Below are 27,617 nucleotides of genomic sequence, written 5' to 3'. Positions count from 1 at the left end.
GGGCATGTGTGTACGTGTGTGAATATACAATGACCATATTTGCAATCTATGAGAAAACCCCATTCGGCTCAGTGGGACCAAAAGGTCTGGAGAGGACAGGAGTGGACATAGAGAGCCTAGTTAGAAGGCCGCAGGGTAAGGCCGGGGAGGTCAGTGGCGCGGCCTGTGTGGGTCTCTCCCTTCTTACCAAGGACAATGTGAAGGTTCTTCTTCACCCGCTCAATAAAGAAGTTATACATAGACAGAGGGGTGACGTCAATCTTCTCGCCGGCTGTCCTGGCTGCTGTTTGCATCTTCTCGATAAGGTCGGCCTTCTCGTCCGCAGGGAAGATGTTGGGCACGTCGCCCGTGTTCAGAAGCATGTTGATGTCCTCAACAAAAGACTCGTCCTTGACCTGGCTGTCAGCGAAAAGGAACACGGTGCGCTTGGTGGCCACGCCCACCTGCAGCATGATCTTCTTCAGGTCCTCCCGCCAGTCGAGGCTGGAGTAGCTCTTCGTGATCTCGATCTGGTACAGCTCGTATGAGTTCATGAATGTGGACAGTTTGCTGGCACTCTGCCGCCCACTGCCCCCGATGCCCACCAGGAGCAGGTGGCCTTTGTCCTGCTTCAGGACCCTACAGATCCTGGAGATGTGCTCAATGGCGAATCTGAACATGACCAAGGACATGGGGGCCTTGCTGATGTTGTTGAACTCATCTAGGTAGTACTCCATGACCACCGTGAGCTGTTTCAGGTCCGTGATCTCATCATAGATTTTGGGGTCACTCTCCGGTTTGAAGTAATCTCCAAAAAAGAGGCTATGGATATTATCATCGACGATCTTTCCAGTGGGTGATAGGTGGATGAGAACCTGTGGAAAAGGTAAGTCCCAGCCAGGCACTGAGCCAGTGGCCCAACCTGGATGGCAACGGGCGGTGTAGAGGAAGGGAACAGGAGGTGAGCTTATCTCCTTCGAGCACATTCTTCAAAGTCATGGTTCATTAACAGTTTAAAAAACAAAACAAACCATGATATGGGGGTCTGATGGCTGTAAAGGCTATGATGGAAGGACATTAGTGAAAGGCATGTAAAGCGAGGGCCAGTCTGCTTGCTAAGTAGTTAAAACATTGGTGGTCAGACTGTAAGATTCCCCATAGGCCTCAAAGGAAGACACCATTTTTAAAAGTACTTGCTCCTTCACCAAATAGAGGTACAGGCGCTTCCCCTGGCTCTACTCCATGCCTAGAGTAGAAATGTTTTAGATGCTTCTTCTTCCTGCATTGCACCAGCGGGGAGGTAGGGGAGGGCGTGTGTGTTTGCATGTGTGTTTGCGTGTGTGTGGGGGCGGGGGGGAGGGGGGAGGGGACTCTGTTCTGGGTCTCTGGCTGCAACGTGAAAACACTTTTGCAGTTTTCCTATGAAGAAATCACAGTTTCTTAGAAATAAAGGTAGAATGAGCTCTGGCCAGTGTAGCTCAGTTGCTTGGAGCATCTTCTCATGCACCAAAAGGTGGTGGGTTCGATTCCTGGTCAGGGCACATCCTAGGTTACAGGTTCAGTCCCCGGTCGGGGCATGTACAAGAGGCAACCAATTGATCTCTCTCTCTCTCTCTCTTTTCCCCCTCACCCTCTCTCTAAAATCAATAAACATATCCTTGGATAAGAATTTTAAAAAATAGAGGTAGAACTAGATGATTCTTAAAACAACTTTTCTTATATGGAATGGGAAAGAGAAAAAAATGTATGAATTGGAAACCATGACAATCTTTTACTTGGGTTTACCAGGGCCTCAATCAAACCATGAAAATTTATGGTTCCTTTCTCAGCTCACAAATTAATTTGACCCTGAATATGTACAAACAATAACACCATAACATCATATAGCCAATCACTTTGAATGCTTCAAACCCAGGGAAGTGGAGCACAGTTGGGACTAGTGGTGTGCCACCAAATCAAGTGACTCGTTGGCTCAATGCTATTGCTCGAGGGTCAGAGAGCGGACTGAGCGTCTCCACTGGGAAGGGAACCTGGACTCAGGCTAACATGGTCAAGTATGGGGACCGTTTCTGAGGCCAGATGATCATAGGGTCTGGCTGACCTTCTCCATGGTTTGCTTGAAGCAATTCGAGGTGGTTTCCTTCACCAAGTTGAAGAAGACCTGTCTGTCCTCATCGTCGATCAGCCGGTCATAGAAAACCCGATAGACCTCATGAATCCAAAGCCGGATAAGCTTCTCTACCTCCTGCAAAGCAGAGTTCGTTTTCTGAATGATGTGCCGGAGGGGGCAATTCTCAAATCCCCGTTGGCGTGAGAATGAAACAAGATTATGCTTTCAAAATGTTAAGCACCAGGCCTCTCACAGATTGGACACGGAGGAAGTGAGCGCTGATGGTTAGGTAGTGCTGAGCGACTTGGTAACAGAGCGGCCGCACTGACCTGCATGTGGGAGTGGGGACAGAGCAGCACCCCTTGGATCACCCGGGAGAAGTCCCGCAGGTTAAAGACGTAATGTGACTTGGAGGGAGTCGGCAGGAAGTTCTCCACGGCAGCTTTGTAGATCGTCATAGTGGCCTGGACCAGCATCTTGCCATACCTCGGGAGGAAGGAGAAGGTAGGCCAGTCAAGGAGAGGCCAGAACTGAGGGCCCCAGAACAATGTCCTGGAGGACACAGCAACCTCTTACCTTAAGAAGATCACGTCAAATCCTTTCCCAAAGTGCCAGTTAGCAATGGAGCTAAAAATCTTGGTTAAAATGTCATCCTCAAAGGCGTTGATGGAAATGACGTTCAGGTGGCGGGTGAATCGCCCTGGAAGACACGCGCACACCCTCTCATTCCTGGGCCTGGCGCTCCGCACATGGGAGCTGTTTCCCTCTGCCTCCTACCTCCTGTGCTGTGCTATGGCTGCCTCTCGCCGCACGTGGCTATTTAAACTTAAATTAATGAATAACAAATAACATTGCAAGTTGGTTTTCCCAGTCCCACTAGTCACACTTCAAGGGCTCAAGGGTGACAGGTGGCGCTGCCGCTAAGCTGCCTGGTGGATGCAGGTCAGCCTCGGGCCCGATGTGGTGGCTCTGGGCGCAGGGCTCACGCTCGCTTCTAAAACGTAAAGGCACAAGCAATCAGAACACCTTTATGGCAAGGGAGCATCGCCTGCCACGTACCTCCTACATACCAAACCATTCCTCCCCAAACTAACTGCTATTAATTTGGTATCCTTACATATCTACATCTGTCTATGTTAGATATCTATGCATTTGTATCTATATATCGGCTTTATTGAGATATAATTCATAGTAATTATGATAATCTGAAACCCACTTTCTAGTAGATTACTCGAAACGGGCTTATGAAAAAAGTCTCTGAGTTCTTGCATGTTGATAACAATTTTGCTTTTATGCTTAAAGGTCAGCTTTTCTGGCTATTCCATTCTTGACTCTCATTGTGTTCCCTTGAGCATCTTAAATGTTATTCTGTTTTCTTATGGCGTAAAGCATTGCAGTTGAGAGGTCTTAAGATAACCTAATTTGATTTTGCTTATCCAACAGGTGCCCTTTTTGCCTAAATGCCCAAAAGGTTTTTTTCTTTTTCTCTAATGTCCAATAATTTTACCAGTGTGCTTTGATAGTGATCACTTTGATTCTGCATCCTCAGGTACACAGTGTACCAAATTCGATCACCAGCCCATGTTCTTCTTTTACAGATGAGAAGGCCACAGAATCTGAAGTCTGGAAATGGTACTAAGATTCTTATGCAAGGAAGCATGCTCCTCAACTGTTAGATGAGGAGATGATGGGACGGGGATCTTATTTATGTTTATTATTATTTTTCCCCAGGTGAGTTGCTCTCCCTTTAGCAATGTGAAGAGTTATAACAAACACAACAGGTGAAAGGGTCATGCAGCCCCAGCTGAGAACTCCTGGCTGGCCTCCCCCGGGAACACGTGCTGGCACCTGAACTCTCCTCTTCATCTGAGACTCTCTGGTCCTTTCCTTGTCCTATTTCCACAACTTCCAACATGAAGTCTTCCGATGCCGCTCCCTGGAGCTGGCCCAGCCCGCCCTGGCCACAGGCGCACACACTCTCCTCCTCCCTCCATCAGAACACAGTGCCTGCAGTGTCTGGCTCTGCAGGCAGGGGCGGGGTAGGGAGGAGAGGAACGAGCTTCTCTTTTACATACCAGTAATGTCATTCCTTCCTCCCCCGGGGGGCCCCATGGCTGTCACCAGCAGCACGTCCACGATGTCCAGCTTGTTTGTGTCTTTCTTGTCAAACCAGTGACCGTGGTCCATCCATTGCCGCAGAAGCTCAATGGGGGGCTGGGCCCCGTATGCCTCTTTGGCTGGCATGTTGAGGTCATCTGGGGAAGAAGCCAGGGCCACACGCTGTAAGTTTAGGGGACCCTCTGCTCTCACAGGAGGCAGCAGAAGACTCTTTCTTCTACGGGAGAGTCCACAGCCAGTGTCCCACCCCCACTCTGGGCAGGGCTCAGCCCACGGACGTTTGACCTACAGGAAGAGGTTTCCCTGGTTCTGCCCATTGTGACTTTAGGGCAGCCGTGGGCAAACTACGGCCCTCGGGCCGGATCCAGCCCGTTTGAAAGGAATAAAACTAAAAAAAAAAAAAGACCGTACCCTTTTATGTAATGATGTTTACTTTGAATTTATATTAGTTCACACAAACACTCCATCCATGCTTTTGTTCCGGCCCTCCGGTCCAGTTTAAGAACCCATTGTGGCCTTCGAGTCAAAAAGTTTGCCCACCCCTGCTTTAGGGCTACCTGGATTGGCATCACACAGGCATTTAATTTTTTCTCATTCTCTCCAACAAAACATACTGATTGTCTACTGTGTGTTAGACATTTTAATTTCTGGGGCTATAATTTCTGGGGAGATGTGAGGAAGACAGCCACATCCCAGCTAACAGGGTATTTAATTCAACCAGCAGGTGTGGAGGCAGGCTTTGGACTACGGCTTTGGTGGAGCGAGCTACAATGGCGAGACTAGACTGTGATGTCCCGAAAGCTATCTCTCAGTCTCTGCACATAGAGGGCACGCAGTACAACGGAGCTTAATGTCTCCCACACCACACTGGCTCAGTGCCCCGCTCGGGAAAGGTGGCATTTTAGGAGTTTTATACCGATGATCTCATCTAATCCAAGGAATGACTTTGTCAGGAAGACAGCTTTACAGTTACGTTGGAGGTGAGGAACTGAGGGTCCTGGGAGTTAAGTCACAATATGCATAAGGTTTGAAAGTGAGATTTCAACCTCAATCTGTTTGGCTGCAAAGCTTAAACTGTGTTTTTAAAAATGTTTAATTGAATTTATTGAGGCGATATTGATTAATAAAATTATATAGGCCTCAGCTATATAATTCTATAACACATCATCTGTATATTGTATTGTGTATTTACCACCCAGCCTGTTTTTGGACATGCCATAAAAATAGGAAGGGAAAACAGGTTGGAAGAAAGAAGAAAGGAAGAAAAAGAAAGGAAAATAAAATAAAAAAGGACCCTGCCTTCAAAGAGCTGACATTAGCCGGCAAGGATACAAATACATGCAATGTTCATTATCAATATGTGATTTTTTAAATTGATTTGAGAGCGAGAGAAAGGGGAAGCGAGAGAGAAACATTGATGTGTTGCTCTGTGTATTGATGCATTCATTGGTTGCTTCCTGTAAGTGCCCTGACCAGAGCTCAAACCCACAACCTTGCCTATTGGGCCAACTCTCTAACCAACTGAGCTACCCAGTCAGGGCAATACATGAATTTCACAGGCAACGAGAAAACTCAGAAGAACAGGGCATCACTATAAGTAAATGGGACGCTAGTAGAAAATGTATTTGGCACCCAAAATTCTGGGTTTGGGCCACAGCTCCAGAATTTTCCAGATGTTTGACTCTGAACAGGGAATTGAACCTTCTGGAGCCTCAGTGAATGACTAGCAAAATGAGAATGGCAGTTAATAACCTCACAGGGCTGTGGAGTTCAATTCAGATAAGTGAGGAAGTGCTTTGTAAACAGGTAAATCGTGGGAAACATCAGTGTGTTATTTTACATCTAGTGAGCGAATACTGGGTTTCTTCACGTACTGATAACATATTTATCTGACACAAAATGGAGTATGGATCTTATCACAAGTGTGTGTTGCTTTTGGAGATGCAATAGGGCCAACACTGCAATCCCTTCTGAAACTGTGTCTCAGGGGTTATGGCTCGATTCCCAGTCAGGACACATGCCCCAGGTGTGGGTTGATCCCCAGTAGGGGGCATGCAGGAGGCAGCCGATCAATGATCTTCTCTCATTTTTGATGTCTCCCTCTCCCTTCCTCTCTCTGAAATCAATAAAAACATATTTAAAAAGTTAATAAAAACTTGGCATGTAGTACTTGGTCAACAAATACTTGGTAATGGAAGGAGTCAGAAGAAAAAGCAAAATTAAAGAAGGAAGGAAGGGAAAGAAGAAGGAAGAGAGGGAGGGAGGAAGGGAGGAGGGGAAGGAAGAAATACTGAATTTTATTTTATCTGTCAGAGAGAGAAAGACTGCAGAGTGGACCGGCAGCCGAGAGGGGAGGAGCCTGATGGCATCCAGGCCCGTGCCTTACCCACAAACACCACTGCCTTCTTCCCGATGGGGGGCCCGAAGAGGCCCTTCCGCCGCCGATCCAGCTTGGACATGATGATGTCCTGGGTCTGATAGGCTGAGGTCCTGGCAGAAAAATTGAGGCAGTTGGGCAGGTAGATATTTTTGGGAAGGTGGAGCAGGAAGTTGTTGGTGATGGCTGATTTGCCGGTGCCTGTGGGTCCCACAAATAGCATTGGAACCTCATGGTCCAGGTAGGTTTTCAAGAAGAAGGTCTGCCGGGCTGTCTCCACGGTGGGGATGATGAGTTCTGAGACCTGCACCACAAAGACATGGAAGAGCCTTGGTACCTGGCCCAGGAGGCTGGGCCTTGGCATTCAGAAGACTCAGCTCCATCCTTACTGCCCGTTCAGCTCCATCCCTTCTCGCTTTCACCTTGAGTGAGTCTTTAATAGTCCCAGGAGTTTAGCTTACACCCCTGTGAGATGGGGTGGTGATGGCACCTCGTCCACTGAGCTGGTTTAAAGATGAAACGAGATCAGACACGTAGAGATGACATATTGTTCCTGTTTGGTAGACGAGGAAATTGAGGCCCAGAGCTTTTCTGAAATTCGCCCAAGTAACACAGCAAGTAGCTGAAAATGCAGGGATTTGAATCCCAGCCGTCTGACTCCGAAGTCTATGTTGTTAACCACTAACCTGTTCCCAGCCCAGTTACAATAAGAATGGGTCTGTGGCTGCTGCCCTCCCATTCACTGAGCAGCCGCCTCTTCCAGGCCATCTCTGGTGCTTGACTGAGAAGGGTCAGGTGCTTCTTCCTCATCCCTTTTCCCAGCATCCGGGTTCTTGGTTCTAAGGCCCATCCCCTCTTAACCCCTTTCTAATATGGGAACTGAAGCACTCTTCCTGGCATTCAGACCCCAACCGACTCTACAGGCTTGGCCGTGGGCTCCTGGAAGCCCTGTTACTCTGAGTACAACACCCTACCTTCACTTGCCGCCCTGAACCCAAACCCTGTCATCCTCCATTTGGCCTCCATGGGGACAGAGGAAGGGGCAGGGCCCTCTCTCTCATATTGAAGCCTCCTGGTGTGTCTAGGCTGGGCCCACCTCCGGGGATACCCTCACCCTGGGGTTTGTGTGAGGGGCCAGCTTGATCTGTGTAGCAGGGTGGCGCGATGCATGCTGGTAGACAAAGGCTTGGCTTCTTCGGTAAGTAATCGGATCAAAGGAAAAGGATCCGACCAAGGGCATTGCGGAGAGGACGAGAATGAACAGGTGTTGAGCAAGGATGTCCTGCTGTTGTCCCCACAGTCTTCCCATAACCCTCTGAGTCAGGTGTGAAATTAGCTCAATTTTTCAGATGAAGAAAACTGGGGCTGGAGGATTGCTGCTAACTTGTCTAAAGACAGAGCCAGTAGGTGATGTGGATGCAGAACCAGTTTTGCTACCAAGACTGGGAATTTATAGCAAGTTGGGTTTCATAGATTTTTATTGTCAGGACAAGGGGAAAATGTGCAGCAGAACTGAATATATTTTCTGCACGAGATTTTTTTATTTGTATGAATTCAGCAAGATTTGAAGCCCCTGGAGTTCAGGTGACCATGCTCCTTAAGGAGAATTAAAGTTTAGGGTCTCAGTGCGGGGGAGGGGGGGTCCTCACCACACTCAGCCCCCGGGATGGGCCCTGAACTCAGCACAAGCCACTCTGGTCCTGCCTGTCTGACATGACAGTATTCCCACTTTCCTATCCACCGTCTCCACCCCCCCGGGGCCTGAACCGTCTGCCATCACCGGGAGAGATAAGTCATGTCACCAGATTCTGCACAGAGTCATAAACGTGCACCCCCAGATAAACGTTCCACAAGGAAAGGAGGAGGAAGTGTCAGTGAGTCGTCTGCTAACCAGACAAGCTAATCAGAACCTGTGCTGCTGAGTCAGAACCTGTGCTGCTGAGTCAGAACCTGTGCTGCTGAGAATGCGGACCAGGAAACCTTCTCAGGGGATGTGAACAAAGGCAGGTGTCCCTTTTGTCTGAGATTCCTGAGATAGCGTAATGCCACAATGCCTGTCATGACCGATAAGGCTGGGGTGGGGCTGTTCCGATCTAGCACATGGTATGTGCCAAGTGTTCACGCATATTGTCTCCAGTTCTTACCACCATCACGGGAGCATTTTTCTGTTGTTTTGTAGTTGAGTGAACCGAGGCAAAGGGCGAAGGTGGAGTGAGGAGCCTGGGTCTCTGGTTCCAGCATCCAGGCCTCCAGGCTCCGCCCATGCACGTTTGGCCCTTTCCTGAAGGAAGGTCTTTAAGATGCGGACACAGAACTGCTGTCAGCGCTCCCGCCTGGAGGATCTGAGTCACTGTGGAAACCGAAGTCCCATGGCCATTCCCCCTCCTTACCTTTGCGTTGGCCGGGATGCTCTCCTCTTCCTTGGTGACATACTCGGTCCACGTGTACCAGTGCCCACTGCCTTGCTTGAGGAAATAGAAGTCATAGACGCTCCCTGGACTCAGAGAAACAGAACAGGCTGTTAGCACACCAGGCTCACACTTCATAGCTGAGGCGCTTGCTGCCCCAGCCGGAGGCACCTGCGATGTGTCCGTGCACGGCGGCACAGTCGGCGAAGCTCACCCACTGCGGGTGCCTGCACGGACTGGAGCAGAGTCGCCTAAAGAGTGATGACTTCATTACTTGTATAAAAACAATAGGTTCGATGTATGCAAAGAATTAAATTATTTTTAATAATGTAAACAGGAAGTATTAAAAATAACAAGAAAATAAAAAGAAAGCAATACATCACTCTAACCCTTACATCCAGAAATAACTTTCCATGGCCATCTCCCTGGCCTTCTCCCCAGGCATGCAGCACATTGGAGACGGAAGGGCAGACAGATCGAAGAAAGGATTTTATAAGAATGGCATCACTTGACATGTTCCGTTTTTAAATAAAGATGCTAAGTTCAACTTTACTTAAATCTCACAGAGCCAACATGGAACTAAAGGACCAACTAAACTCGAGACAAGTCATTATTCACTACAAGATAAACTGCTTCATAAAGAGCAACTTTTAAAACAATAATTTAGAAAAATAACCTAAGTTATTAAGGGGTTAAAGACACTATGCTTTAAGAAAATCATTTAGCCTGGCCAGTGTGGCTCAGTGGTTGAGCATCCACCTATGAACCAAGAAGTTTCTGGTTCCATTCTTGGTCAGGACACATGTCTGGGTTGCAGGCTCCATCCCCTGTAGGGGACCTGTGGGAGGCAGCCGAACGATGTTTCTCTCTCATCAATGTTTCTATCTCTCTATCCCTCTCCTTTCCTCTCTCTCTAAAAAAAATCAATAAAAACATATTTTAAAAAATCATTTAATCAAATTTTGTGATAGTGTTTTTACTTTTCACTGTCAAAAATTTAAAAATACATGAGGGTGAGGAGCATCTATCTAATAATAGGATAATGTGCAAATTGGTCGGGACGCCGTCACATAATAACTGATCAGCAGGCTGTGTCCCTGCCCCCTGCGCCTGCCCGGAGACTGAGGCAATGGGCCCAGGGACGTGAGGCTTGCGTCCCCACCCTCTGCGCCAAACCAGGGGTCTGCAGGCGCTTGGAGAGGCCTCTCCACTGCGGGCCTAGTCAGGGGTCCACAGGTGTGCAGAGGTCTGCAGGCCTCCACTTTGGCCCAGCCCCGGGGCGGGACCGTGGCAAGGACTTCATGTGCCTGTGCTGGGGGTCTGCAGGCCTTCCCTGGCTCCGGCCCACCTCTTTGGGGCAATCCATTAAGGAGCCCCGGATGGGTGGGCAGGGCCTACCTCTTTGGGGCAATGGATCGCAGGGCTCCCGCACTGAGACAGGGCACAGGCCATTCTGGGGGACCCCGCCTCTTCCGCCCCAACTGCACAGATTTTGTGCACCGGGCCACTAGTAGTATAATAAATCACGTGCCTATCATCCAGCTTCAATAGTTATCAATATTTCATAATTCTTGTCGCATCCACTTCCCCATCACTATATTCAATTTCCTTCCTTCTTCCCTCCCTCCCTCCCTCCCTCCCTCCCTCCCTCTCTCCCTCCGTCCCTCTCTTTCTTTCTTCTTTCTTTGGAGTACTTTGAAGCAAATCCTGACATTGTATTTCATTTGTAAATACACATAACTCAATGTTGGCCGATTTCACTGATTTCTTTATGAACTGTGTGGTGATTAGCTCTCACTGTTCCCTCCATCTCTCCTCCGACGACTCCAGTTCTAACACATTTTTGTTCTCCTGCTCTGAAGCTTTAGGTCTGTATTTAAATAGATTCATTGCTCAAACTCGAGTCTTTTCACACAGACCATGTAAAAGTTCTTTATTTTGATCTATCTATTTGTTGGCTGATTTTATTTCTTTTTCCAGAATGGGACTTACAGGCACTCATTCTCAGTTTTTGCATGATCGAGAGTGCCTGTGCTGCTTTTGTATCTAAAGAGTGGCTTGGCTGAGAACAGTATTCTTATGTCACATTCCCTTTCCCTCGGAACCCTGTAAGCCATGCTTTACTTATATCCTGGAAGTTTGCAGTGCTGAGGCCCATCAGAGGGTTTGCCCCTTTATTGACTTTATTTCCTATCGAGATGCCTGATGGAATCTTTTTGATACTCGATGTACAAGAATTTAATCAACATATTTCTTTTGATCAGTTATTTTGTATCAAATTCCTTCATTGTTATCATGTTAATTGTTCCTGCACCCACCTAAGTATGTGTCTATCATTTTACTTTTTATCCAATCCCAGGGCTTTTCCCATGTTGCTTTCTCCCACCTCTCTAATCTATCACCAAAGGATTTCATGTAACCCACCTACGTCCCTTCCTTTGATTGCAAAGTATAAAAATAGATGAGAAACCACCATTCTCTGAAACACTATCCCAATCCTTTGAGATATTGCTTCCTGGCAATTGTTGAGATTTTGGCTCAAATAAACTCACAAAAATTCTTTACAGATTTGAATGTTTTTTACGTTAACATAATGAACAAAATAAACTGATTAACAAAATAGGACCAAAGGCATGGATACATGGAACCGACTGACAGATCTCAGAAGAAAGGAGGTTGGGGGGATTGGAAGAGATTAACTAAAGAATATATATCTATACATACATGGGCACAGACAAAATGTGTGAAGATTTGGGGTTTGGTGGGGACTGGGTAGAAGGGGTCAAAGAGGGGGAAAATGGGGGACATCTGTAATACTTTAACAATAAAAAAAGAAAAATAAACTTCCACATATTCATAAAAAAGAATAAAATGGCAATAAATATGTACCTATCAATAATCACCTTAAATGTAAATTTAAGGCTCCAATCAAAAGACAAAGGGTAGCTGAATGGATGAGAAAACAAGACCCATATATATGGTGTCTACAAGAGACCCACCTCAGAATGGAAGACTCATACAAGCTTAAAATAAAGGATTGGAAAAAGATATTCCATACAAATGGAAACAAAAACTCCTGGGGTAGTAATAGTTGTATCAGAGAAAACAGACTTTAAAACAAAGAAGAACATTTATATATATATATAAGGCTAATATGCAAAGTGTCCCCTTGGGAGTTTGACCAGGAGACTGGGAGTTCAATCGCTCGCTATGATGTATGCTGAACACCAGGGGGCGGCGTGGAATGAAGAAAGGCCCCGGCCAGCAGCCAGAAGGCCCTGATCAGCCCTGATTGCCAGCCAGGCCTAGGGACCCTACCCTTGCACGCATTTCCTGCACCAGGCCTCTGTTACATAATGATAAAGGGAGCAAGACAACAAGAGGATGTAGCCCTTCTAAACGTTTATGCACTCAAAATAGGAGCACCTACATATGTAAAGCAAATCTTGATGTCCATAAAGGGAGAGATGAACAGTAATACAGTCATAGTAGGGGATTTTAACACCCCATTGACATCAATGAGTAGATCTTCCAGACAGAAAATCAACAAGGAAACAGTGGCATTAAATGACACACTAAACCATATGGATTTAATTGATATTTTCAGAACTTTTCAACTCAAAGCAGCAGAATATGCATTCTTTTCAAATACACATGAAACATTTTCCAGGATAGACCACATGTTATACCGAAAAACAAATATCAATAAATTTTAAAAGATTGAAACTATATCAAGCATATTCTCTGACCCCAATGCTATAAAACTAGAAATCAATTACAAAAATCCCACTGAAAAAACACACAAATACAGGGAGGCTAAATAACATGCTACTAAACAATGAATGAGAAGAATAAAATCAAGGAAGAAATAATAAGAAACCTTGAGACAAATGAAAATAAAACAAACAAATTAAAAAAACAAACCAACAAAATCTATGGGGTACAGCAAAAATAGTCCTAAGAGGGAAATTCATAGCATTACAGGCCTATCTCAAGAAACAAGAAAAATCTCAAATATATAATCTATCCTTACACCTAAAGGAATTAGAAAAAAGAACAACAAAGTGGAAGTGAGTAGGAAAAATGAAATAATAAAGATCAGAGCAGAAATAAACAAAATAGGATCTAAAAAAATACAAAAGATCAATGTAACCAGTAACTAGTTTCTTGAAAAGATAAGCAAGACTGATAAATCTTTAGCCAGACTCATCAAGAAAAAAAAGAAAGAACCCAAATATATAAAATCAGAAATGAAAGAAAAAAAGTAACAACTGACATCACAGCTATAGAAAGGTTTATAAGAAAATATTGTGAACAACTATATGCCAACAAATTGGACAATCTGGAAGAGATGCATGAATACCTAGAAACATGCAATATCCCAAAACTGAATAAAAAATAATTAGAAAATCTGAACAGATTATAATCAATAAAATTGAAGCAATAAACAAAGGCTCCAATAAACAAAAGTTATGGACCATATAACTTCACAGGTGAATTTTACCAAACATTGAAAGAAGAACTAACACCTATTCTTCTGAAACTACTCCAAAAATTCAGGAGGAGGGAAGATGCCCAAGCATTATCCTAATTCCAAAACTAGATAAAGATACTACAAATAACAAAAATTATAAACCAATATCCCTGATGAACATAGATGCAAAAATCCTCAACAAAAGAATAGCAACTGAATTCAGCAATACATTAAAGAGATCATACATCATGATGAAGTGGGATTTATTCCTGGGATGCAAGATTGGTACAATATATGCAAGTCAATTAACATGAAACACCACATATACAAAATGAGGGATAAAAATCATATCATATTAGTAGGTGGAGGAAAAGCATTTGACAAAATCCAGCACCCATCTATAATAATAAAAGCATAATGTGCTAATTAGACCAGACATCCTTCCGGACATCCTTTTGGACAACCTTCTGGATGAAGCTGGGGCTGCGAGGGAAGCCTGGTCCCGGGTGCCTGCCAGTGGCCAGAGGGAAGCCAGTGCCGACAGCCAGGGGAAGGAAGGCCTACTCTTGCACGAATTTCGTGCATTGGGCCTCTAGTGCTATATAATAAAAGGCTAATATGCAAATCAACTGGACGACAGAACGACTGGTTGCTATGATGTGCACTGACCACCAGGGGGCAGACACTCAACACAGGAGCTGCTTTCCAGTGATCAGTGTGCCAGAAGTTGAGCTCACCGCTGGCGAGCACAGCAGCAGTGGCAGGAGCCTCTCCTGCCTCTGTGGCAGCACTAAGGATGTCTGACTGACGGCTTAGGCCTGCCTAAGCCGTCAGTCGGACATCCCCTGAGGGCTCCTGGACTGCAAGAGGGTGCAGGCTCACTGAGGAGACATCACCTCCACAGGATGCTCCCGAGTGTACAAATTTCATGCACCAGGTCTCTAGTTTAAGATAAAAATGTGCAAAAAAAAGTGGTTATAGAGGGAATGTATCTCAATATAATAAAGGACATGCATGACAAACCAACAGCCAAACATCATACTCAACAGCGAAAAACTAAAAGTGTTCCCTTTAAGTTAAGATCAGCAACAACACAGGGATGTCCACTTTCACCACTCTTATTCAACATAATACTGGAAGTCCTAGCCACAGTGATCAGACAAGAAAAAGAAATAAAAGGCATCCAAATTGGAAAGAAAGAAGTAAAACTGTCACTATATGCAGATGACATGATATTGTATATAGAGCACCCTATATAGTCTACCAAAAACTACTAGGACTGATAAATAAATTCAGTAAAGTAGCAGGATACAAAATAAATATTCAGAAATTATACACCAACTAGAGGCCCAGTGCACGAATTTGTGCACGGGTGGGTTCTCTAGGCCTGGCTGGTGATCAGGACCAATCAGGGCTGGGTTGATCAGGGCCTGCTGGATGGAGGGAGGGACAGGGGGAGGGACTGTGGGCTGATCAGGGCCTGCCAGCAGGGGGAAGGGATGGGGTGTGAAAGGTTGGCCGCCAGCCCCGAGGAGGGAGCCGGCCCTCGGCCCCCCTGGGAAAGGGGCTGTGTCTGCCACCACCCATTCCCGGTTCCCTGTCCCAGCCCAGGGCCCAAAAACCCCAGTGGAGTTGGGAGAGGAGGTGACGATTGCCGGGCCGGGTGAAGAAGGAACGGACACCAGATGCCAATGCTGACACTGGTGCCCTGCCACTGCGCAGCTCCTTACCTACCCCCTCCTTCTTCCTTTGCCACCGCATGGCACGCAGCGGGTGGGCAATGGGCTGATTGGGGCCTGCCGGCCTTGGGGAGGAACAGGGCACAGGAGGTTGGCCGCTGGCCCCGAGGAGGGAGCTGGCCCTCAGCCCCCCTGGGAAAGAGGCTGCGTCCAATGCCATCCACCCCCAGTTTTCGATCCCAGCCCGAGGCTGAAGGACTCAGCAGGGTTGGGAGAGGAGGCAACGGTCGCCAGGCCAGGCATGAAAGGAATGGACACCGGACTCTGACACCACCAGCTGGCCACGGGAGGTTGGCTGTGGGAGTTCACTGACCACCAGAGGGCAGCTTCTGTGTTGAGCATCTGCTCCTGGTGGTCAGTGCATGTCATAGTGACTGGTTGATGGTAGTTCCAGTTGTTCCACTCGTTCAGTCATAGTGGTCGCTTAGGCTTTTATATATATACTAGAGGCCCGGTGCACAAAAATTTGTGCACTCGGGGGTTCCCTCAGCCCGGCCTGTGCCCTCTCGCAGTCTGGGACCCCTTGGAGGATGTCCACCTGCTGGCTTAGGCCTGCTCCCTGGGGGATCAGGCCCAAGATGGCAGTCAGACATCCCTCTGGCAGCCCAGCAGCCCTCGGGGGATGTCCACTTGCCAGCGGGGAGCAGGCCTAGCTGCAGTCGGACATCCTTAGCGCTGCTGAGGAGGCGGGAGAGGCTCCCACCACCACCGCTGAACTGGCAGCCATCAGCCTGGCTTGTGGCTGAGCAGAGCTCCCCCCGTGGGAGCGCACTGACCACCAGGGGGCAGCTCCTGCATTGAGCGTCTGCCCCCTGGTGGTCAGTGTGTGTCATAGTGACCAGTCATTCCCAGTCGTTTTGCTGTTAGGGTCAGTTTGCATATTACCCTTTTATTATATAGGATAGAGGCCTGGTGCATGGGTGGGGGCTGGCTGGTTTGCCCTGAAGGGTGTCCCAGATCAGAGTGGGGGTCCTGCTGGGGTGCCTGGCCAGCCTGGGTGAGGGGCTGATGGCTGTTTGCAGGCTGGTCAAGCCACCCCACCCAGTGGGGACCCTCACCCCATGGAGGTTTGGCCAGCCTGGGTGAGGGGCTGATGGCTGTTTTCAGGCTGGCCACACCCCCTTTAGGGTGGAGGGTCCCCACAGGGGTGCCTGGCCAGTCTGGGTGAGGGGCTGAGGGCCATTTTCAGGCTGGCCAAGCTCCCAGCCACTCCTTTCTTTCTTTCTTTTTTTTTTTAATTCTGGGATTTATTTACCTTCTATAATTTAAACTTTGTAGCCTTGAGAGTAGCTCAGAGCTGGCCAGGGCGGGTGGGAGGGAAGCCTCCTGCTAGCTCCAGCTCCATGGCCACGGCCTGCTGAAAGCAGGTATCTGGGGTTTATTTACCTTCTATAATTGAAACTTTGTTGCTTTGAGTGGAGCTCAGAGCCCGCCGTGGCAAGCGGGAAGCTTGGCTTCCTCCATCATTGGGGCAACCAAGCCTCCTGCTCGCTCCAGCTCCGTGGCTGCCGGCCGCCATCTTGGTTGGGTTAATTTGCATATAGTTGCTCTGATGGGCTGGTGGGTGTGGCTTAAGGCATAGCAAAAGTACGGTCAATTTGCATGTTTGTCTTTTATTAGTGTAGATAGATCATGAGCTATCAGAAAGAAAACTAAGGGGGAGAACCAAGATGGTGGTGTAGGTAAATGCCTGTACTCACCATCTCCCACAACCACATCAAAATTACAACTAAAATACAGAACAACCATTATTCAGAACCACCTGAAATCTGGCTGAATGGAAGTCTTACAACTAGAGAAGTAAAGAAGAAACCACATCAAGACTAGAGGCTTGGAACAGGCTGGTCCAACACCCACATGTGGTGTTTTTTAATTGGGAGGGAGATTGTCTCTGTTGAGGCTTCCTGCGAGGAGCTAGGGTCCCAGCCCCAGGGTTCCAAAGCTGGGAAGAGAAGTCCCCATAACTTGGGCTGTAAAAACCAGCAGGGATTGTGGCTCAGAGACAAGGAGGCTGCTGGAGACCCAGAAGTTCCTCTTAAAAGGTCTGACATGAAGTTACACAGTCCTGCTCCCTCTGAGCTCTAGCACTGGGCAGTAGCATTGGGTAAACCAGGGACATACAAGGAGAAATGTGACTGTCTGGCACAGGGGCAGGAACTCAGGAGTGGCTTTCCCACGAAGGAGTGCTCACAGGGGTCATTGTTCCTATGCTGGGACCTCCCTGTCACAGAGATGACTAGCAGCCATAACTGAGTTTCCATCAGTATGGCCCACGCTGTTGGATCCACCCTGGTGATTCCCTGAGACCCCGCCCCATCCAACTTGCAGCCCTACCCAAGTTGTTTGCAGCAGCTTTCCCATATCAATGGCCTGTTTTGGCTTAGGCTTCAGACTTTGCTAATATCTCTCAAAAAAGCAACAGCTGGTGTCAGTGTGCTACATATTTATCAATAAGAGGCCCAAGACCTGGCACTAGCACCAGCCTGCCTTGCTTCACAGCTGGGCCTCACCCAGGCACTTCCTAGCTCAATAAATAGTAGCCATCTGAAGATCTCTCTGTAGCTCCTGCCAGGTGGCCCAGGCAGTGGCTGACTTTGCACTTCCCAGGAGACCCCAGAGCCAGTGCATCTGTTGGACAGCTTCAGACCATAGCAGATTACAACTCTACACATCCACATGTTACACACTCAAAGGGCAGACTCAGTGAGGACCAAAGCCCCACTGAAGCAGGTCCTGCTCCATAGGTGTGTCTCCTGCACAGTAGTTCTTCCATTGTAGATGCAGCTGGTCCTCACAGTAAATTGGCCTGGAGGTCAACTCCTCCCAGTGACACCAACAGCAATCAAGGCTCAACTACAACAAGACTGTGCCCACAGCCCACATAGGGGTGCACCTAGAGTGCCCAGCTCAGGTAACTAGGAAGGCTGAGCCACTGGGCTCTATAGGACACCTACTACACAAGGCCACTCTACCAATTCCAGGAGACATAGCTGCTCTACCCAAAACGTAGTAACAAACACAGGGAAGCAACCAAAATGTGGAGACAAAGAATCATGTCACAAATGAAAGAAATGGAAGCAAGCAAACTACTGGATACAGAGTTCAAAACCTGGATACATAGCTATAAGGTACTCAAGGATCTTAATGAGAGCTTCAAGGGACTTAGTGAAACTTTCAAGGATCTTAGTGAAAATGTCAAAGACATGAAAAAGGACCAGTCAGAAATTAAGCATATACTAACTGAAATGAAGAATAATTTACATGGATTCAATAGTAGAGGATTCTAAGAATCACATCAAGGATTTGGAATACAAGGAAGCAAAAACACCCAATCAGAACAGCAAAAAGAAAAAAGAATAAAAAAATATGAAGATAGTGTAAGGAGCCTCTGGGACAACTTCAAACTCATCAACATTCACATTATGGGGGTGCCAAAAGGAGAAGAGAGAGAGAGAGCAAGATATTGAAAACCTATTTGAAGAAATAATGACAGGAAACTTCCCCTACCTGGAGAAAGAAATAGACACACAAGTCCAGGAAGCGCAGAGAGTCCCAAACAAGAGGAATCCAAAGAGGACCACACCAAGACACATCATAATTAAAATGCCAAAGGTTAAAAACAAAGAGAGAATCTTAAAAGCAGCAAGAGAAAAGCAGTTATCTACAAGGTAGCGGCCATACAACTGATTTCTATATAGAGAAACTTTGCAGGCCAGAGGGAGTGGCAATAAATATTCAAAATGATGAATAGCAAGGACCTCCAACTGAAATTACTCTACCCAGCAAAACTATCATTTAGAATTTAAGGTCAGGTAAAGAACTTCACAGACAAGAAAAAGCTAGAGGAATTCATTGCCACCAAACAAGTATTACATGAAATGCTGAAGGGTATTCAAGAAGAAGAAGAAGAAGAAGAAGAAGAAAAAGAAGAAGAAGAAGAAGAAGAAGAAGAAGAAGAAGAAGAAGAAGAAGAAGAAGAAGAAGAAGAAGAAGGAGAAGAAGGAGAAGAAGAAGGAGGAGGAGGAGGAGGAGGAGGAGGAGAAGAGGAAGAAGAAGAAGAAGAAGAAGAAGAAGAAGAAGAAGAAGAAGAAGAAGAAGAAGAAGAAGAAGAAGAAGGAGGAGGAGGAGGAGGAGGAGGAGGAGGAGAAGTAGAAGAAATAAAAAATATGAACAATAAAATGGAAATAAATACATATCTATCAAGAGTTGAATCTAAAAACCAAAATAAATGAACAAGAAATCTAATGAACAAAATAAACTGATGAATAAAATAGAACCAGAGGCATGGAAACATGGGACAGACTGACGAATCTCAGAGGGAAGGGGTGAGAGGGGTGCAGGAAGAAATTAACCAAAGATATTATTTGCATATATGCATAACCTGTGGACACAGACAATAGGGTGGTGAAGGCCTGGGGCAGAGCAGGAACTGGGTGGGAGGGGGTAATGGAGATGAAGAGGGGGACACCAGTAACACTCTCAACAATAATGGTTAAAAAAAGAAAACAATCCCATTGATAATTGTATCAATCCCACCCCCCAAAAGAAACCGAAGAAGCTACAAATAAATGAAAGCATACACCAGGTGCATGGATTGGAAGGATTAAAATGTCTATACTACCCAAAGCACTCTATATATTCAATACAATGCCTATCAAAATACCAATGGTGTATTTCACAGAACTAGAATAAATAACCCCCAAAAATATATGTGGAACCACAAAAGATTGCAAATAGCCATAGCAACCTTTAGAAGGAAGAACAAAGTTGGCAGTATCACACTACCTGATATCACACTATGCTCCTAGGCTATAGTAATCCAAAACAGCATGGTAAGGCCCAGCCAGCATGGTTCAGTGATTGAGCGTTGACCTATGAACCAAGAGGTCATGTTTTGATTCCTGGTCATGGCATATGCCCAGGTTGCAGGCTCAATCCCCAATGAGAAACATGCGGGAGGCAGCTGATCAATGATTCTCTCTCATTATTGATGTTTGTATCTCTCTCTGAACATTTTAGTTTGGATCATAAGACAGTTCCATTTTTCCTCTCTGAAACCAAGGAATATATATTTTTTAAAATCAGCATGGTATGGACATAAAACAGACAGATCCATGGAACAGAACAGAGAGCCCAGAATAAACCTATGCCTATATGATTAATTGAGGCAAGAACATACAATGGAGTAAAGACAGTCTATTCAATAAATGGTGTTGGGAAAATTGAACAGATCCATGCAACAAACCCCGCACACAAAAAATAAAACAACACAAGAAACTAGACCAGCTTCTTACACCATATTTAAGAATAAACTAAGAATGAATTAAAGACTTAAATGTAAGACTCTAAATCACAGAAGCCCTAGAAGAAATAGGCAGTAAAATCTCTGATGTTTCTCTTAGCAATATTTTTTCTGATATATCCCCCCAGTTAAGGGAAACAAAAGAAAAAATAAACAGACAGGACTATATCAAACTAAAATGTTTTTGCACAGCAAAGAAAATTATCAACAAAACAAAAAGACAACCTACTGAATGGGAGAATATATTTTCCAGTGATACAGGGTTAATATTGAAAATTTATAAGGAACTTAAACAATTCAATACCAAAAATACAAACAGTCCAATTAAAAAAATAGGCAGAGGACCTGAATAGACACTTCTTTAAAGAGGACATATAGATGGCCAATAGACAGATGAAAAGATGCTCAACATCATTAATCATCAGAGAGATGCAAATTAAAACCACAATGAGATATCCCCTCACACTGATCAGAATGGCTATCATCAATAAATCAACAAGCAACAAGTATTGGCGAGGATGTGGAGAAAAGTGAGCCCTCATGCAGTGTTGGTGGGAATGCAGACTGGTGCAGCCACTGTGGAAAACAGTATGGAGGGTCCTCAAAAAATTAAAAATGGGTGGGGGGCATGTGTAGGCTGGAAGGGGTCAAGGGGGAAAAGGGGACATCTGTAATACTTTCAACAATAAAGATAAAAAAATTAAAAATGGAACTGTCTTATGATCCAGTGATTCCACTTCTGGGTATATGTCTGAAGAAACCCCAAACCCTAATTTGAAAGAATATATGTACTACTATGTTCATTGCAGTGCTATTTACCATGAACAAGATATGGAAGCAACTCAAGTACCCTTAGAAAGACAAATGGATCAAAAGGTAGTAGTGCACAGAAATAATGGAATATTACTGTGAAAAATAATAAAATCTTATTTGTGACAGCATCTCATAGATGCAGAGAACAGCCTGATAGTTGCCAGAGAGGAGGTGGTTTGGAGGAATAAATGAAAAAGGTGAAGGGATTAAGAAGTACAAATTGGGCCTGACTGGCATGACTCAGTGGTTGAGCATTGACCTATGAACCAGGAGGTCACGGTTTGATTCCGGTCAGGGCACATGCCCAGGTTGAGGGCTTGATCCCCATTGGGAGCATGCAGGAGGCAGCTGATTGATGGTTCTTTCTCATCACTGATGTTTCTATTTCTCTCTCCCTTTCCCTTCCTCTCAGAAATCAATAAAAATATTTTTTAAAAAAAGAAGTTCAAATTGATAGTTAAAAAATAGTCACAGAGCTGTAAAGTGCAGCATAGGGAATCTACACTAATAAAAGAGAAACATGCAAATTGGTGTCACTCCACTACGCCCACCAGCCAATCAGAGCGACTATGCAAATTAACCCAACAAAGATGGCGGTTAATTTGCATATGCAGGTGTGGAGCGAAGACTGAAGGCTCTGGCCAGAGTGAAGACTGAAGACTGAAGACTGAAGAGGCTTGGCTTCTGCAGCTGGAGGGGAGAAGCCTAGCCTCGAGGCTTGGCTTCTCTGCTGCGGCTGGACCAAAGGCCTGGGTCCCAGGTGCCGGAGGAAAACCAGTGCCAGCAGCCAGGGGAAGGAAGGCCTATTGTGTGAATCTTCATGCAACGGGCTTCTAGTCATAAAATAAAAAGCCAATATGCAAATGGTCGTCACACCCTCATGCCGCAATGACTGATCAGCAGGAGGTGCTGAAGCACCTCTCGGGCCCACCTCCCTGACCCTGAGCAGCGGCTCTCGCGGCGCGATGGGAGGCAGGGTGCCTCGCGCAATTTTGTGTGCTGGGTCTCTAGTAGAGTCAATACTAAGTATAGTGCCAGGTGGGTACTGGGAATATCAAGGGAGCATTTTGTGAAGTGTATGATTAACTACTATACTGTACCCCTGAAACTAATTCAAAATAATATTGAATGTAAACTGTAATTTAAAAAGATAGGTTTGCCTGGCTGTCATGGTTCAGGGGTTGAGCATTGACCTCTGAACCAGGAGGTCATGGTTCAATTCCCAGTTGGGGCACATGCCAGGGCTACAGGCTCGATCCCCAGTGTGGGGCATGCAGGAGGCAGCCGATCAATTATTCTCTCTCATCATTGATGTTTCTCTCTCTCTCTCCCTCTCCCTTCCTCTCTGAAATCAATAAAAATATATTTAAAAAAATAAAAACAAAAAAACATAGCTTTATTGAGATAAATTCACAGGCCATATAATTCACCCATTTCAAGTATACAAGTAAATGGTGTACTAAAAATCTATGTATATGTGAATATGCTAATAGTCACAGAGCTATGCAGTCATCACCGTAACCAATTTTTGGACATTTCATGACCAAAAAGAAACCCTATACCTCGTATCTGTCACCCTGAAAGCCCCCTCCTGCCCTCGCCGCTCTCACAGCACTGGGCAACCACTAATCTTTCTGTTTGTACAGAATTGCCTGTTCTGGACATTTCACATGAATGAAATCAGACAATATGTGCCCTTTTGTGACTGGCTTCTTACATTGACCATAATGTTTTGGAGGTTCATCCATGTCGTAGCAGGCATTGTTACGTCACTTCCTGTTCTTGTTGAGTAATATCCCAGTGTATGGGTGCATTATATTTTACTTGTTCACTCATCAGGGGATCGTGTTCACCTTTTGGCCATTATTAACAACCCTTCTAGGAACATTGTGTGACTTTTTGTGTGGGTACACGGAGTGGAATTGCCAGTCACGGCGACACTGTTAATCACCTGGGTGTGACTAACAGGCAGGCGCACAGGGGAGGCACTCACACAGGCCGCCATCCACACGGGTCCCCAGGAGGCTGCAGGGGTCACGCCCAGGTCTGTTGCGCTGTTGCTGGGGCAGGGACTGGACACAGACGCATGCCCAGTGGGGAGGTGCCCACTGTCAGGCACACTGGGAACAGGTCAGTGGCCAGAATGGGCATGGCCACTGCCAGGGCATGAAACCGGAATATTTAGAGTCCTGGCCCAAGGAGCACCCTCTGGGCTCTGGGCCCTGGGCCCTGGCACTCTGAGGACTGCGTTGTGCGGGGCGCATTCCCCTGCATTCGCCCTGAGATCTGCCTGATGCCGAGCTGGGCCCCATGCTGAGCTGGGCCGGCTGCAACCTGGAACAGAGACTCTGCACTGGCCCTGCTTCTGGCTCTGCTGACCGCACCGCGGTCCTTTGCCAGGACTGGTTAAGGACTGGGACCCGAGGAGTGTAACTCCAAACAAGTAGAGTCTTTTACCATCTCCTTCTCCGGTGGGGCCTTTGGAAATGCTCATTTCAGCTGCGCTCGAGAACCCCTCTCCCACTGGCTGTGAAGTTCAATTCTCGACAAGGATATGGGACTGTATTTTAACTTCCGAGGAACCAGCAAATTCAGCTTCCCAAAGCTGCCGACCACTCCTTCCCCCCGGGTGTGGGAGCTCCCATCTTTCTGGCTTTTCATCCTTTTATTATCTCAGCCGGTTGTGAACCGGTGTCTCGCTGGGTTCAGATTTGCAGTTCCCTGGTGGCTAATGTGGGGAGCATCTTGTCATGGCTTGTTGGCTCTTTATCTTCTGAAAAATGTCTTTTCAGTTCCTTTGCCCATGTTAATGGGGTGACTTGTCCTTATGATGGAGTTGTAGTACTTCGATATGTATCATAAATACAAGTCCCTCATGAGATGTATGAGTTATGAAAATTTCCCTGGTATCTGTGGGTTGTCTTTTCACTTTTTTTATTTTGTCCTTCGGACACAAAACATTTTAATTTGGATGAAGTCCAGTTTACCTATGTTTTCCTTTTGTTGCTTGTGCTTTGGTGTCCTAAGAAACTATCACTTAGTCCAAGGTCATGAAGATCTGCACCTATGTTTTCTTATAAGAATTTTATAATTTTAACTTATGAAGTTTGTTTTTTTTAATCCATTTTGCATTCATTTTTGACTATGGTGTGAAGCACAGGTCCAGGTCATTATTTCACATGCGAACACCCAGTGTCTCAGCACCACCTGCTGAAGTGGTTACTCTTTCCCATTTAATTGTCCCAGGACCTTCTGGAAGTCAAACCTCCACAAACTCGAGAGGCTTCTTTCTGGGCTCTCATTCCATTCCATTAATCTCTCTATATCTACCCTTTTGTAAGTACCACACTATTCATCCATGAACTTTTAAGAAAATTAAATTCATTTTATCACTAAGTTCTTGCAGCAGAAATATTTTTCTGTTTCTTGGGTCACACTGTCATTTAGATTCTTATTCAACCTCCCTCCCTCCCTCCCTCCCTCCCTCCCTCCCTCCCTCCCTCCCTCCCTCCCTTTCTCTCTCTCATTTGCATTGTTGCTGTCCCATTGCTCTGATATAATCAGGAAGTTCTTGACATCTTTCCCAACATTACCTGGGGCTGGTTTATCTCCAGTACTTTCCTGACCACAATGAAAGAATTGGTGCGTGGCCTTCTTTTCTGTAGCCTGAGGCTGCAGGGATTGGGCAAAAACAAATGGGCAGGTGCCCTTGCTGGGAAGCCTGGGCTCTGTATTAGCTTTCTAAAATGCGGTCAACTTTCTTGAACTCAGTCCAATGCACACCCCCCACCGGCTCCCAGCTAGCGACATGCTCACGCTCCTGTGGGACTCGGCGCACACCCAGACCTAGCACAGAGCTCTGGAAGGTGCCAACCCTGGCGTCTCTCCCGCGTCTGCTAAGGCTCTGCACAATGCGGCGGCCTCAGGCTTGGCGGTCTCTCTTAGACATTTCTCACAGCTGCCCAGTCTCCATTGGAGTCCACTTGGCTCACACGGGTGATCCCCAGCGAGAACTCTTGCAATTTTGTCAACGCACCCCTTTCCTCTCAGCAGCACTCTTAGGAGGACAGTGGGTGGTGGGTTCTGGGTGGGGACACGCAGCACGCCAGCTCTATTGTTTCTCTCCCTGCCCACCACTTTTCACTGTTTATAGAATCAGGTTGTAATGTTTTCTTTCGTTATTGCTGGGGACTTTTAAGCTTAAAATTATTGTTGTTGTTCATTTCATTAGGTGTTAAAGGAGGGAGCTTCTGTTGTCCAATGTATATTCTGATGTAGCACCTTTAGGAAGCCATCTGGCCCTGCTTACAGAGCCACAAAATGGCTCTAGTCTAAGTCAGAAATCCTACTTCTGGGAACTTATCATGAGGAATAATTCACAATGAGCCCTGGATGGTTTGGCTCAGGTGATAAAGCATCAGCCCATGGGCTGAAGGGTCCCAGGCTCTATTCCAGGCAAGGGCACATACCTTGGTTGCAGGCTCTATCCCCAGCCCTGGCTGGAGGCAACCAGTCAATGTGTCTCTCTCACATCCATATTTCTCTCTCTCTGTCTCTCCCCTTCCATTCCACTCTCTCTAAAAATCAATGGAAAAATATCCTTGGGGGAGGATTAACAACAATAACAAAAACACAAAACAGAAATAATTCACAATGAAAATAATCTCTATGCACGAATCACCTGTGATAGAAAAAATTTAGAAATAATTTACATCTCACATTAGGAGCTCAGTCACAATGATGTCATATAAGATGAAAGAAATATTTTGCAATCAATTAGAATGATAGTTACAAAAATTAATACCAGAAATATGTTCTCAGAAAAAATGACAGATAAAAATGCAATATATACCATTATGGCAACTATGTGAAGAGATGGAAGCAGATGGACAAGACAGAAAAAAATTTTTTGAAACCTGAAATGCTTGTGATAGGGAGGTATAAACAAAGAGATATTTTTTGGTTATTTTTATTTAGCAGAACTGAATTGTTTTTACAATAAATAAAAAAAAAAAGACTAAAAGCATGATTCAGAAAAGCACTCATCCCCTCTCCCTTACTGATGTTATTAGTTTTGTGGCTTGAGATTCAACTGAGTAAAAGTGGATTTACCAGCTGTGTAACCTTGGCCAAGGATGCCGTTTGAGCATCTGTAAAATGGGCCTGACTTCATGTCCAGCTTAGGAACTCACTGCGGGCGTGCAGGGAGGTGTGTCAAACAGGGAGCACGGCCCTGGGCACGCAGAAAGCCCTTGGCCACACTGAACTCTCGGTGCTGGTCCTCATCAGTGACGGTTCCTGTTCGCTCTGCACCGTGAGTGTCACCCACACTCTGGTCCAGGCGCCAGGGCAGGAGGGGGACAGTGGACACACAGGCAGACGGGGGCTCCTGTTACCTCTGACCACCCACCAGCTCCGTTTCCCTCTCCTTCACTTGGGAGAGCAGGTGAACTTTCCCACGGAGCGGTGAGTGAGTTTTCGGAGGGCACACCATACAGGGCGGCATGAAGCAGTCTCTGAGCGAACAGATCCCTGATGGACAAGCCAGGATTCATGTCAGTGATGTGGACCCAGCACCCTCGGAGGCCTGCCTGCTTCCCTGAACGCATGCTCCCCTGCAGGCCCTCCAGCGTGGATGTGAGAGGCCCATTCACCGCATGGCTCCTAGATCATGAAGAGCCCGGCAATGTCCCAGACCCCGCGGTCAGTGATGGCCCCGGAAGCTCTCGCCACGAGCCTTATCCTGGACCCTGGTGGAAAGGCTAGAAAGGAATGTGAAGCTTTTGAAGGTGGTGATATGAAAGCACACTCAAAGCCAGGCACAAGGGCCCACATAGCATGTGACTCCGTGGGGATGCAATGTCCAGGAAAGGCAGATCACAGAGAGTTGCCAAGAGCTTGGCTGGAGCTGCTGCAGTTGAAGCTCCAAGGCGCCTCCATCACTAACTGGCAAGTGGCAGGCAGAACAGAGTGAGGGTATGGTTAAACCGAGCAGGAGCACGACCATTCAACTGACATTTTACATGACTTTATCAACAGCAGCAGAATATATTCTTCTCCAGCTTACATGGAAAATTCACTAAGCTAGACCATAAAACCCACCTTCAACATTTAAGAATAGAATAAAAATCATACAGTGTGTACTCTGACTACAATGCAATTAAACTAGAAAAAGAAGAACAAATTAAATCCAAAGCAAGCAGAAGAAAAATAATAAAAATTAGAGCAGAGATTTTTTTTAGAGCAGAGATTAATGAAATTCAAAACAAAAAATTAGTAGAGAAAAATTAAAAAGTA

At 46.1% G+C, this 27,617-nt stretch overlaps 1 protein-coding gene across 1 annotated transcript in view; it reads right to left on the bottom strand.

The window, feature by feature from the left end:
* The window catches only part of DNAH3 (dynein axonemal heavy chain 3), a 195,936-nt gene that overhangs the window by 36,214 nt on the left and 132,105 nt on the right, over nt 1–27,617 (bottom strand). The window contains exons 41-47 of the mRNA XM_070413711.1: nt 8,975–9,078; nt 6,594–6,888; nt 4,165–4,344; nt 2,666–2,789; nt 2,419–2,575; nt 2,081–2,224; nt 188–854 (exon numbers count right to left, since the gene is read on the bottom strand). Coding sequence (XP_070269812.1) covers nt 188–854; nt 2,081–2,224; nt 2,419–2,575; nt 2,666–2,789; nt 4,165–4,344; nt 6,594–6,888; nt 8,975–9,078 — 1,671 coding nt within the window. The remainder of the gene's footprint in view (nt 1–187; nt 855–2,080; nt 2,225–2,418; nt 2,576–2,665; nt 2,790–4,164; nt 4,345–6,593; nt 6,889–8,974; nt 9,079–27,617) is intronic.

The sequence above is a fragment of the Myotis yumanensis genome, unplaced genomic scaffold (assembly GCF_028538775.1).
Source record: "Myotis yumanensis isolate MYYU_CA2020_CCGP unplaced genomic scaffold, mMyoYum1.0.hap1 SCAF_4, whole genome shotgun sequence".
Taxonomy (NCBI): domain Eukaryota; kingdom Metazoa; phylum Chordata; class Mammalia; order Chiroptera; family Vespertilionidae; genus Myotis; species Myotis yumanensis.
Note: the sequence above shows the minus strand (reverse complement) of the source record. Positions and strands in the feature narration are given on the sequence as shown.